General features: G+C 47.7%; 1 protein-coding gene across 1 annotated transcript; it reads left to right on the top strand.

Moving 5' to 3' along the window:
* Positions 1-2,765: 2,765 nt before the first annotated feature.
* LOC149307779 (kelch-like protein 38) lies at positions 2,766-7,212 on the top strand. The gene is made up of 4 exons (XM_089537212.1): positions 2,766-2,873; positions 3,851-3,929; positions 4,405-4,632; positions 5,721-7,212. The coding sequence occupies exons 1-4, from the start codon at positions 2,798-2,800 to the stop codon at positions 7,210-7,212; spliced, it is 1,875 nt and encodes a 624-aa protein (XP_089393338.1). The 5' UTR covers positions 2,766-2,797.
* The last annotated feature ends 4,849 nt before the right edge of the window (positions 7,213-12,061 follow it).

Below are 12,061 nucleotides of genomic sequence, written 5' to 3'. Positions count from 1 at the left end.
AACTCATTTTCTCCTCCTGCACTTGAATCACCACCTTTTCTCAATAGGAAAATGTGACTATTTGCCACCCACACTTTGCTGCGTACACACATGTCGGTTGTGCAATCGGCACCCAAAGTCTCGTGCCTTGGACTCGTGCCAACATCGCCCTTTTGCAATTTCCATGCTCCGGGGCAAAGCCTTTTGCACGGTTAGGTCCCAAACACACTGCAGGAATGATCCAGTTTGAGACCGCTTTAACTGCCTTTGCTCAGTGCTAAGGAACTATAGGATTTCCAAATTGACCTTTAGGCTTCTTTTTGGAAAGCTCTGGTGCTACAAATAAAGTACAGCTCCCAGGATCGCCTGAGCCAGGGCGACTAAAGCGGTCTCAAACTGGATGGTTTCCGCAGTGTGTTTTGGACCTTCATCTCAAAGGTGCGCTATAAGATTCCTTTGCATTTGATCTCCAGTGTTGAGAGTCCCAATGCTCAAATCACTGTGGAGTTTATCACAATGGGGCTGATTCCGGCATTAAAGAGAGACTCAAGCGCAGTTAGAGCATCCCGCAAATGAAGCAGAAATGATGAGCAATTGCGCAAATGAAGTGACACCAGAACTGCATTGTCGCTCAAATCCCAAAAGTAAAAGGATGTGCGCTAATGCTTCTTTGTGACCACTCCAACAGCGGGTTTTGTGCGATGTTGTGTGAAATTGTTTCCCGTAATGATGCAATTTTTCTGGGGATAAACTCCCATGATAAACTCCATCATCCCACATTACCGCCGTTCAAACTCGCTATATTTGCTCCAATAATTTGGAGACTTTACCTCCCTTCCTTCCCTAACTTTGCAAAGGTACTATCCAACCTTTGATAGGTGACAACTAAGACATGTGCATCTGACCACAAAGAAAAGAACGAGGGCAGAGAGGCAGAAAAGGAGGCAAACATGATCGGCGAGAAAGATCCCAGAAGGAAGAGCCATAACCAGAGAAACAAGATGTTCAACATTACATCTGAAAGGAAACCAGAGATCTATATATTATAAAATATGACAAATAAAATTGCAATATATATATATATATATATATATATATATATATATATGGATGGATAGAGATATTAGAAATTGCTCCTATAGACGATAACGGCTGCGAGAATCATTGAGTTGTAAGAGACTGCAAGGGCCATCCAGTCCAACCCCTTCTGCCATGCAGGAACTCTCCATCAAAGCATCCCTGACAGATGGCCATCCAGCCTCAGTTGAAAGACCTCCAAGGAGGGAGACTCCACTTGCCTAGCCCTGTTTGAAGCCTTTCTTTGGGCTCCAGGTGGGCCTTGGCTGCCTCTTGCCCTCCTCCTTGCAGGCACACAATTGGGGGGGTGCATGAATCAGAGGGGAAATATGCAAAACTGGACTATGACACACCTGGCCCAGGGAGGACAATTGGGGCTGGGAGGCAAAAGGGGAGCAAAAGGTGGCCTCCAAACATTTGGGGGAAGGCAGCACAGGTTCACACACCACATCTGGACACAGGTGAGGGAAATAGGAGAACAGGGCCCGAGGTTGTAGGTTGGCCGCAATGACGGAGCTTGACATTGTCTTCCTGCAGGGCAGGGGATTGGACTATCACATTTCCCCCGAAAATAAGACACTTAAGCTTATCACATTGCCCCCAGGGACGTGATGTGGGTGGAACGAAAGGGAGCGGGATGGGAACAGAAGGGGGCCAGGGACCACACGTTGGAATGCCGCTGCCGCCGAACGTTCCCATTCTGTTCCCGATCCGGCCCAGAGGAGTCGATTTTCGGAAACACTTTTGGACAGTTCCCAAAAATCACCTCCTCATTGGCTTAGAAGGGTAACTTAAGAAAGATGAACTTCACTCCTTTTTAGGGTGCAATGGTAACTTTTCCTGCCATGGAATCATAGGATCACAGAGTTGGAAGAGACCTCAAGGACCATTCTCAACCTTCCTAATGCTGCAACCCTTTAATACAGTTCCTCATGTTGTGGTGACCCCCAATGGACAGAGGAGCGGTGTCTCGGTTCCTAAGACCATCGGAAATACGACCCACAGGTTGAGAATCAGTGATCTAGCATGCTTTCCAAACATTGGTCCTCCAGGTGTTCTGGACTTCACCTCCCAGTAGCCTCAGCCATATTGGTCAATGGTCTGGGGTTCTGGGAGCTGAAGTCCAAAACACCTGGAAAGTCAGAGTTTGGGAATCACTGAGTCCAATCCCAAAAAGTGATGGGGAAAGGGAGAAGGAGTATCACTTGGTTTGAGTTTGGGCTCCTGGTGTGTCTCCAGTTCTCTTGCGTAACAAAGAGGAGAGAGTGTTATGTACCGTTGAGCAAGTGGCTCTCTGTATTTGCGGTATTGACTTTTGCGGACCTGATTATTTGCCGTTTTGATCAATATGTTCTCTCTGGGAATCTCTAAGTCCTCCAGCGAAAGTCTGCTGGAAGTTGGCCATAGAGTTGCGCTGGAGAACCGAGATGTTCCAAGAGCAAACACCTCTCTAGGCATTTGAAGGTCCTCCAGCATGATTCTATGGTCCACCTCTAATATTTGTTATTATTGACATGCAATGTAGTAAATACCTACTTTTTAAAATAATAACTGGAATGATAAATAGAATCGGCTGCCTTGGAAGGTGGTGGCGTCTCCTGTTTAGAAGTTGTTGTTGTTATTATTATTATTATTATTATTATGTTTTTCAAGAAAGGGTGGGTGGTTTTCTCTTTGCTTCCTCCAGGAATGCCTTATAACCATACGGCTTTGCATACAGAGAACAACTTGGAGCACAAGGATGAATTTGGCGATGGACAGAGATGAAGACATCATGGGAGAGGAACCCAAACCTCTCGATCACTACATACGGGAAGGTTGGTCTCTTAAGAGATGGAGCGGTGTAGCCGTTTGAGCATTAGACTCTGAACTTTTGGTGACCAGGGTTCAAATCCCCCTTTGGCCATGGCTGACCTTAAGCAACTCAGACTTTCTCAGCCTCAGAGGAAGGCAAACTTGCTTTGACTGTGTATTCCTGCATGGCAGAAAGGGATTGGATTTGAGGGCCCTTGAGGTCTCATCCAATTCTATGATTGTGAATCGTGCCAAGAAAACTCCATTAGGGTCACCATAAGTCAGAAATGACTTGAAGGCACACAACCACAACACCGCAAGGTCTCTTGAGATCCAGTAGAGGCTGGTGGCTTCAATGTCAGTAGGGATGGAGAACCTACCCAAGAATTATGTCTCAAGGTGCAGAAATTGCCTATATGGGGCCCCAATAGTCAAAGCTCTTGATCTAATTTGTTGTTGTTGTGTGCCTTCAAGTCATTCCCAACTCATGACAATCCTTTGTTGTTGTTGTTGTTAACTACCCTCGAGTCAATCTCGACACATGGCAACCCAGTGGATGAGACATCTCCAAGACACTTTTCATTGTGTTTATCCATCTGGCGTGTGGCCTTCCTCTCTTTCTCCTTCCCTCCACCTTTCCTAGAATTTTATTTTCCCCAATGAATCCTCCCTTCTCATGATGTGTCCAAAGTACGACAGCCTCAGTTTGGTCACCTTAGCTTCCAGGGAGACCTCTGGCTTGATCTGATCTGGGACCCATTTGTTGGTCTTTTCTGGCCATCCATGGGACCCTCCTAGATGGCAACCCCAGTCATCTTCCAATACTGAAGAGTTGCCATACAGAATAGAATCACAGAGTTGGAACCCAAGAGGCCATCCAATTCAGCCCCCTTCTCAGTGCAGATAGAGCATCTCCAATAGATAGATGTCCAGCTTCACAGCCTGAAATAAAGCTGAGATGGATATCTGCAATTGCATAAGGCCTTCAATGTTCCTACAGGGCTGAAGCAGTTGCGCCAGGAACAACTTCTCTGTGACACAACCATCGTGGCCAAGGGTGAGCGATTTCCTTGTCACAGGTGCGTTTATATTTCCGTTTTATGATGCTGACCAGAATCCATAGCATCATCCTCATTCTCCAACTCTTTCTTTCTTTCTTTCTTTCTTTCTTTCTTTCTTTCTTTCTTTTGAAAGAAAACCTAAACAAATACTAAAGTGAAGCCACTTGCTTCGGGGAGGCAGGATTTCCAGGATGGACAATATCAGAAATTGGGACAGCAAGCTATTTTTTGAATGTTAGCGAGTGTGCTTTTTCTTGCATGTGCCATTTGGTGCTCTGCGCCTGCAGAAATAATCCGGTGTGACACCGCTTTAACCGCCATGGCTCAATGCTATGGAATTGCTCTGGTGCCCCAATCAAGAGGCCCATCGCATTGAGCCATGGCAGTTAAAGTGGTGTCAAACCAGATTATCTCTGCAGTGTGGATGCAGACATCGTTGTCGGTAATTGTGATATGAGTGTCTAAGGCTGACTCTGCTCCTTCTTGGCACCAGGATGCTCCTCGCGGCCATCAACCCCTACTTCCGCGCCATGTTTTCGAACTGTTTCCGAGAGTCGCAGGATGGGGAGGTTTTCCTGCAGGACATAGATCCCTCCATTGTCCAAGCTGTGGTCAACTATTACTACACCGAGGAGATTGCGCTCGTGCCGGAGATGGCCGAAGGCCTGTTTGTAGCAGCCAGCAGGCTCCAGATCATTCCTCTGTTAGAAAGTTGCTCCAGGTAAGCACTCAAGAACGCAGCAGCCTTGAATGCTAGAACCTTGTTTGGAAGCAGACTTCTTTCCAGGTTCTTTCCAGCTAGAACTGCATATTGCAAACATAAGCACAATTCAAGCCCCAATGAGAACAAGCATGGTGCATGGTTTGAACGCTGGACAACAACTCTGGAAACCAGGGTTTAAATCCTGCCTCAACCATATAAAAACTCATTGGGTGCCCTTGGGCAAGTCACTCTCTCTCAGCCCTGGAGGATGGCAATGGCATCCCCTGAAGAAACATGCCAAGAAAACCCTGTGATAGGTTTGCCTTAGGGTTGCCGTAAGTCAGAATCGGCTTGAAGGCCCCCAACAACAACAAATATTTCTAACAACAACACTGCACACTGTATACAGGTTGAGTGAGTCTTATCTGAAAATGCTTGGGATCAGGAGTGCTTTGGATTTTGGGTTTTTTTTCCTGGATTTTGGAATTCTTTCAATATACATTGGGCCCATGCCATCTTCTGGGATTTGGTTCTAGGATCCGCCGTGGATACCAAAATCTGTGGATGTTCAAGTCCCATTAAATCCAGTGGATAGTAAAATGGTGTCCCTTATATATAAAACTGTTCCATATTTAGGAAGGTGCCAGTCTAGGAAGGGAACCCCAAAATCTGAGAGCAACCCCTGAGAAGACTTTCTATTATACTCCCCATCAGATGTATGTGAGAAAAGGGCCTCTCTGGAAGATTTCAAACTCTGGGCAAATATAGTCCTTCAATTTCTCATGGTTTTCTTGGGCAAAGGACACTCAAAGGTGGTTTAACTACTGCACTTGGTATCCATTTGGTGGTTCCTCTTGCACTTGGGGCAGAGAGAAGACCCTCTCCAGACGACCTCCAAATCAAAGTCGGCTCAGATAGGAGAGTATATGATCCTTGAGAAAAAGCCTGGACCTGAGCCATAGAGGGATTTATAGTCACATTCCCTCTTCGAAAGCTTGTATTTTGTGCACTTTGGTTGGCCGATAAAGGTCTCCCTGTTTGGTGGACTTTGGGTCTTATTGTACTTTGCTCCAACATGGCTCTCCTTGCGTGTTTTCTTCCTCCAGGTACCTCTTGGAGCACCTCTCCTCCGAAAACTGCCTCCGCCTCTACGAACTGGGTTACGCGCACAACGACCCGGCTCTCTTCCAAGAAGCCAAGGTCCTGGTCAACCTGTATTTCAGACGCCTTTCCCAGGAGGACAAGAGCTTTCTCGACTTGAACCCCAGCACATTAACCAGCATCATCTCCTCCGACGGCTTGGTGGTCTCCTCCGAGTTCGTCGTCTACCGCGCCGTGTGGCGTTGGGTGAGGGCCCAAAATACCATCCGTTTCCCCTTCCTCGGGCAGCTGATGGCCTCCGTCCGTCTCCCGCTCTTGACTCAAGAAGAGCTGAGGGAAGTCCAGGCCGAACTAACCTGTTTTCGGGACATCCGCTTGCAATGGCGGCGCCTCAATCGGCAACAGCGGCTCCAGCAAAGCCGAGGCCTGCGGCGGGGGATGTATGCCAGCTGGATCGTCTGCGTCGACCTTTTCAACATGGAGGGTCCGGAGCTAAAAACAAAAGATTTCCAAGTGGCCTGTTACGACCCACAAACAGACACGTGGGACAAGCTGCCCCTCTTAAAATGCCTCTACTGCGCCCGCTGCGTGGCCGTGGGCGAAAAGTTGTATGTCACAGGAGGGGTCCACACCAACGACACCTATTCGGATCATTTGCACGAATTCAACCCGCTGAGGGGCCGCTGGACGCAGCTCCCGTCCATGTCCGTGCCCCGGGCGTCCCACGGCTTCCTGGCTTGCAACCAGAAACTCTTTGCCGTGGGAGGCTGGCGCAAATACGAAGAGTACCTCGCAACGGGCGAGTGCTACGACTTAGCGACGGGGTCCTGGTTGCCCATCGCCAAGATGCCGTTCAGCCTCAGCCATTTTGCCTGCGCCGTGTTGAAGAACAAGATCTACCTCATCGGCGGGGTCACCGACTCGGTGCGCTCGTGGTACGCCTCCCGGAAGGTCCTGATCTACGAAATCAGCTCGGACCTCTGGAGCCAAGTCTTCCTCGATAACGAGTGCTACTGGTCGGGCGCAGTGGCCATGAACAACGGGATCTACGTGATCGGCGGTTACTACCGGAGTCGGGTCAGGTACCACAGTGAGCGGTGGCCGGACGCCGGGAATCCCCGTTGCACCCGGAAATGCTTTTTCCTAGATGAAAACGGCAAGGTGGACAAGAGCGTGAGCATCCCGAGGCTGCCGATTGAGCTGGCCGGAGCCGGCGTGGTGCGCTGGAAGAACCGCATCTACGTCCTGGGTGGAGAAAACACCTATTTGTATAATAATCTAGACGGAGAAATGAAAGAAGAGTATTACAACACGGTTTACTACTGGGAACCCGGGGCCACAAAGTGGGTTCTGTGCCAGGAAAGGCTGCCGTTCACCCGCTGGGGTCTCAGTGGCTTTGGCTGCACCACCATGAAGCTCCCCAAGAAGCCTATCCTGGACCTTTTCCGGAAGCCTGCCGTGGCCCTGACCGCCATCGAGGTGGCAAGCGCCTCCTGACGGTGCGAGCACGGAAACGCCGCTCCTTCGCCCTCGCGAAATGGCTTCCGTGGGGAACACCTGAGAAACCCGAAGGCCCTTAAATTTAGAAGTATAAAACAGAACGACTAGCACTTACCAACCTTCTAACTTTGTGTCCGGTGGTCTCATTTTGTATTACGTTTCACACAACACAACGCACTGCAATGCAAGGAAGGAAAACATCTTTTCCTCCCTCTTTGCAAACTAAGGAGTTTATCACACAAAGGAGACTGAGAGGTTATCCCAAAAACCATCCCGAAATAATTACACGGTGCCAAAAACTGCAGTTAAAGCAGTCATAAAGTAGCAAAAATCTGCATGTTTTACTTTCGGAACTTCAGCGAAAATGCATTTTTCGATTTCGCTCTGTTTGTACAACTGCGAGGGTATGAAAGCCAAATTCACGTTATCTTTGGGATAACCCTCTCTTTCCTTATTTTTGTAAGACTGCATCTACACAGCAGAATTAATCCAGTTTGACACTGCCACGGCTCCATGCCTTGGAATTCTGGGATTTGTAGTTTTGTGAGATATTTTTGCCTTCGCTGGTGTCACAACAAACTAAAAATCCCAGTATTTCATATGATGGAGTCATGACAAATAAATAAGTGTCAAACTGCATTGAGTTTCGCAATGTGGCAGCAGCCTAGGTCTAAGACAAACTTGGGTCCTCCAGATGTTTTGGACTTCAGCCGGGGCTTCTGGGAGTTGAAGTCCAAAACACCGGGAGGGTTAAAGTTTGGGAACGATCAGACTGATGCCATGGGCACAATCCTGTACGGTCAAGAATAGCGTAGCTCTGCATGGGGAAATGCACCACAAATGGACATGCGCTGACCCTAAAATGGCATCCACTGTATAAAATCATGGCTTGCTCTCTGGGATTCATTTTTGTCAAATGTTTTCAAGCCGCAGACGGTCGAATCCGTGGATGCAGAGCCTGTGGATACGGCGGGCCGACTGTTGAGCCGAAGATGCCATATTTTTTTTGCCGATTTTTGCATATTTGCAAGCCATGGATGGTTGAATGCGCAAGCGGGAGACGGACTTATGCCTGCTTATATCCCTGAAAGATGGCATCATTTTTGTTATCTTCCAGCAGCGAGGGGAATTACTTATTACGGCAATTATGGTTGTATTTAACCATTAACGCTTTTCTCGACAACAATTCTCCCCCCGCGGGGACTCTTTCCTCTGCCATCTCCTAATATAAAAGCTATACACTCATCCCGGCGGCTTTGATATTTGCGGACTTGCTTATTCACGGATTTGATTTATATGTCCTCTCTAGGAATATCTAGGTCCTCCAGTGCAACTCTATGGTCAACTTTAACTAAAAGTTGTACTGAAAGACTAAGAGATTCCTAGAGAGGACATTCTACTAGGCCTTTGTAGCTCCTCCAGCGCAGTTCTATGGTCAGTTTCTGTCAGACGTTGACCACAGAGTTGCCCTGGAGGACCTAGAGATTCCTAGAGAGAATACTCTACTAGGCCTTTGTAGTTCCTCCAGTGCAGTTCTATGGTCAGTGTCTGTCGGACGTTGACCACAGAGTTGCCCTGGAGGACCTAGAGATTCCTAGAGAGAATACTCTACTAGGCCTTTGTAGTTCCTCCAGTGCAGTTCTATGGTCAGTGTCTGTCGGACGTTGACCACAGAGTTGCCCTGGAGGACCTAGAGATTCCTAGAGAGGACACTCTACTAGGCCTTTGTAGCTCCTCCAGTGCAGTTCTATGGTCAGTGTCTGTCGGAAGTTGACCACAGAGTTACCCTGGAGGACCTAGAGATTCCTAGAGAGGACACTCTACTAGGCCTTTCTAGCTCCTCCATTGCAGTCCTATGTCAGTGTCGGTCGGACGGTGGCCAGAGTTGCCCTGGAGGACCTAGAGATTCCTAGAGAGAACACTCTACTAGGCCTTTGTAGCTCCTCCAGCGCAGTTCTATGGTCAGTGTATGCTGGACGTTGACCACAGAGTTGCCCTGGAGGACCTAGAGATTCCTAGAGAGGTGTCCTCTCAGGTGAAAACATGGTGTTTTTGTTATTTGCGGTTTTTCCACATTCACGGGGGCCTTGTGCCCCTAAACCTAGTGAATATGGAGGGACAAGTGTGTGTGTGTGTGTGTGTGTGTGTGTGTGTGTGTGTGTGTGTGTGTGTATAGGCTCTTTTCTCTCACAATGGAGTCTGGTAGCCATCATGTCAGCAGGAGGATGAATCCAATTCCATATTGACCTGTTTAAACATAAGGGTCTACCTATACTATGTCTCTCTCTGTGTGTGAGTGTATATCTATATATCTATATATACACATACAAACACACATTATAGCATACACACACACACACACACACTCACACTCACACACATATGTATTTCCATAGACAGGCTGCTTAGCGCCCTCTAGTGTTTTACCAGGAAACTGCGGCTCCATGAAGGAAGAAGGACTTTACCTCCCTTCCTTCCCTAACTTTGGGAAAGTACCTTCCAACATTTGACAGGTGACAACTTGAAGACCTGTGTATCTGACCACAAAGAAAAGAACGAGGGCAGAGAGGCAGAAAAGGAGGCAAACATGATCGGCGAGACAGATTCCAGAAGGAAGAGCCACAACCGGAGAAACAAGATGTTCAACATTACATCTGAAAGGAAACCAGAGATCTGTTTCTTTAAAAATACGACAAATAAGATTGCACACAGACACACACACACATATACACATACATATACTGTATATGATGGACGGTGATATTGGAAATTGCTGCTATAGACAACAACGGCTGCCAGAATCATATAATCCAAGAGTTGGAAGAGACCTCAAGGGCCATCCAGTCCAACCCCTTCTGCCATGCAGGAACTCTCCATCAAAGCATCCCTGACAGATGGCCATCCAGCCTCAGTTGAAAGACCTCCAAGGAGGGAGACTCCACTTGCCTAGCCCTGTTTGAAGCCTTTCTTTGGGCTCCAGGTGGGCCTTGGCTGCCTCTTGCCCTCCTCCTTGCAGGCACACAATTGGGGGGGGTGCATGAATCAGAGGGGAAATATGCAAAACTGGACTATGACACACCTGGCCCAGGGAGGACAATTGGGGCTGGGAGGCAAAAGGGGAGCAAAAGGTGGCCTCCAAACATTTGGGGGAAGGCAGCACAGGTTCACACACCACATCTGGACACAGGTGAGGGAAATAGGAGAACAGGGCCCGGGTTTGTAGGTTGACCGCAATGACGGAGCTTGACATTGTCTTCCTGCAGGGCAGGGGATTGGACTACCGCACTTCCCCGAAAATAAGACACTCTTATATTTATTTCTCCTCATGAAGACACACTATGGCTTCTTTTCAGGGGATGTCTTATTTTTTATTAAGTATGGTACAACTATTGACATTTATTCAAACATAGCTAAGTCATCTTCTTCTGGAACATCCCCATAACGCTCCAAAGCCTCCCTCCTTGGAAGTCTTTAAACAGAGGCTGGAGGGCCATCTGTCAATGGGGATGCTTTGATTGAGAGTTCCTGCATGGCAGAATAAAGGGGTTGGACTGGATCAGGGCCCTTCTAGGGGTCTCTTCCAACTCTAGGATTCTATGATGCTAATGATTCTAAACCCGAAATTCCATCCTGAATTTCTTGCCACTCCATTTCCTTTAGGAGCATTGGCCCCAATCATTCTCTTCCCTTCCGTTCCATGCCAGGCCTATCGCTATGTCTTATTTTCGGGGTATGGCTTATATTGCACAAATGCTTAGAAATCCTCCTATGGCTTATTTTATGGGCATGTCTTATTTTCGGGGAAACAGGGTAGGTGCCCCATGGGGTCCCTTCCAACTCTAGGATTTGATGGTTCGAGGAAACTTGTTACGAACAGTGCGCAGTTTGCCACCTGAGTCTTCCTTTCCTCCATAGGAAAGGTAGAACTGCATTGCCTTACAAGGGGAACTTAAGAAAGACGAACTTCACTCCTTTTTAGGGTGCAATGGTAACTTTTCCTGCCATGGAATCATAAGATCACAGGGTTGGAAGAGACCTCAAGGACCCTTCTCAGCCTTCCTAATGCCGCAACCTTTAATACAGTTCCTCATGTTGTGGTGACCCCAATGGACAGAGGAGCGGTGTCTTGGTTCCTAAGACCATCAGAAATACGTTCGTTTGACCCCCAAAGGGGTTGCGACCCACAGGTTGAGAACTGGTGATCTAGCATGCTTTCCAAACGCTGGTCCTCCAGTGTTCTGGACTTCACCTCCCAGTAGCCTCAGCCATATTGGTCAATGGTCTGGGGTTCTGGGAGCTGAAGTCCAAAACACCTGGAAAGTCAGAGTTTGGGAATCACTGAGTCCAATCCCAAAAAGTGATGGGGAAAGGGAGAAGGAGTATCACTTGGTTTGAGTTTGGGCTCCTGGTGTGTCTCCAGTTCTCTTGCGTAACAAAGAGGAGAGAGTGTTATGTACCGTTGAGCAAGTGGCTCTCCGTATTTGCGGTATTGACTTTTGCGGACCTGATTATTTGCCGTTTTGATCAATATGTTCTCTCTGGGAATCTCTAAGTCCTCCAGCGAAAGTCTGCTGGAAGTTGGCCATAGAGTTGCGCTGGAGAACCGAGATGTTCCAAGAGCAAACACCTCTCTAGGCATTTGAAGGTCCTCCAGCATGATTCTATGGTCCACCTCTAATATTTGTTATTATTGAGATACAATGTAGTAAATACCTACTTTTTAAAATGATAACTGGAATGATAAATAGAATCGGCTGCCTTGGAAGGTGGTGGCATCTCCTGTTTAGAAGTTGTTGTTGTTATTATTATTATTATTATTATGTTTTTCAAGAAAGGGTGGGGTGGT

This window comes from Sceloporus occidentalis, unplaced genomic scaffold, assembly GCF_023333645.1.
Source record: "Sceloporus occidentalis isolate IW3139 unplaced genomic scaffold, rSceOcc1.0.p SCAF_8, whole genome shotgun sequence".
Taxonomy (NCBI): domain Eukaryota; kingdom Metazoa; phylum Chordata; class Lepidosauria; order Squamata; family Phrynosomatidae; genus Sceloporus; species Sceloporus occidentalis.
The sequence above is the reverse complement of the archived record's forward strand: the minus strand, read 5'-3'. Positions and strand labels throughout refer to the sequence as shown.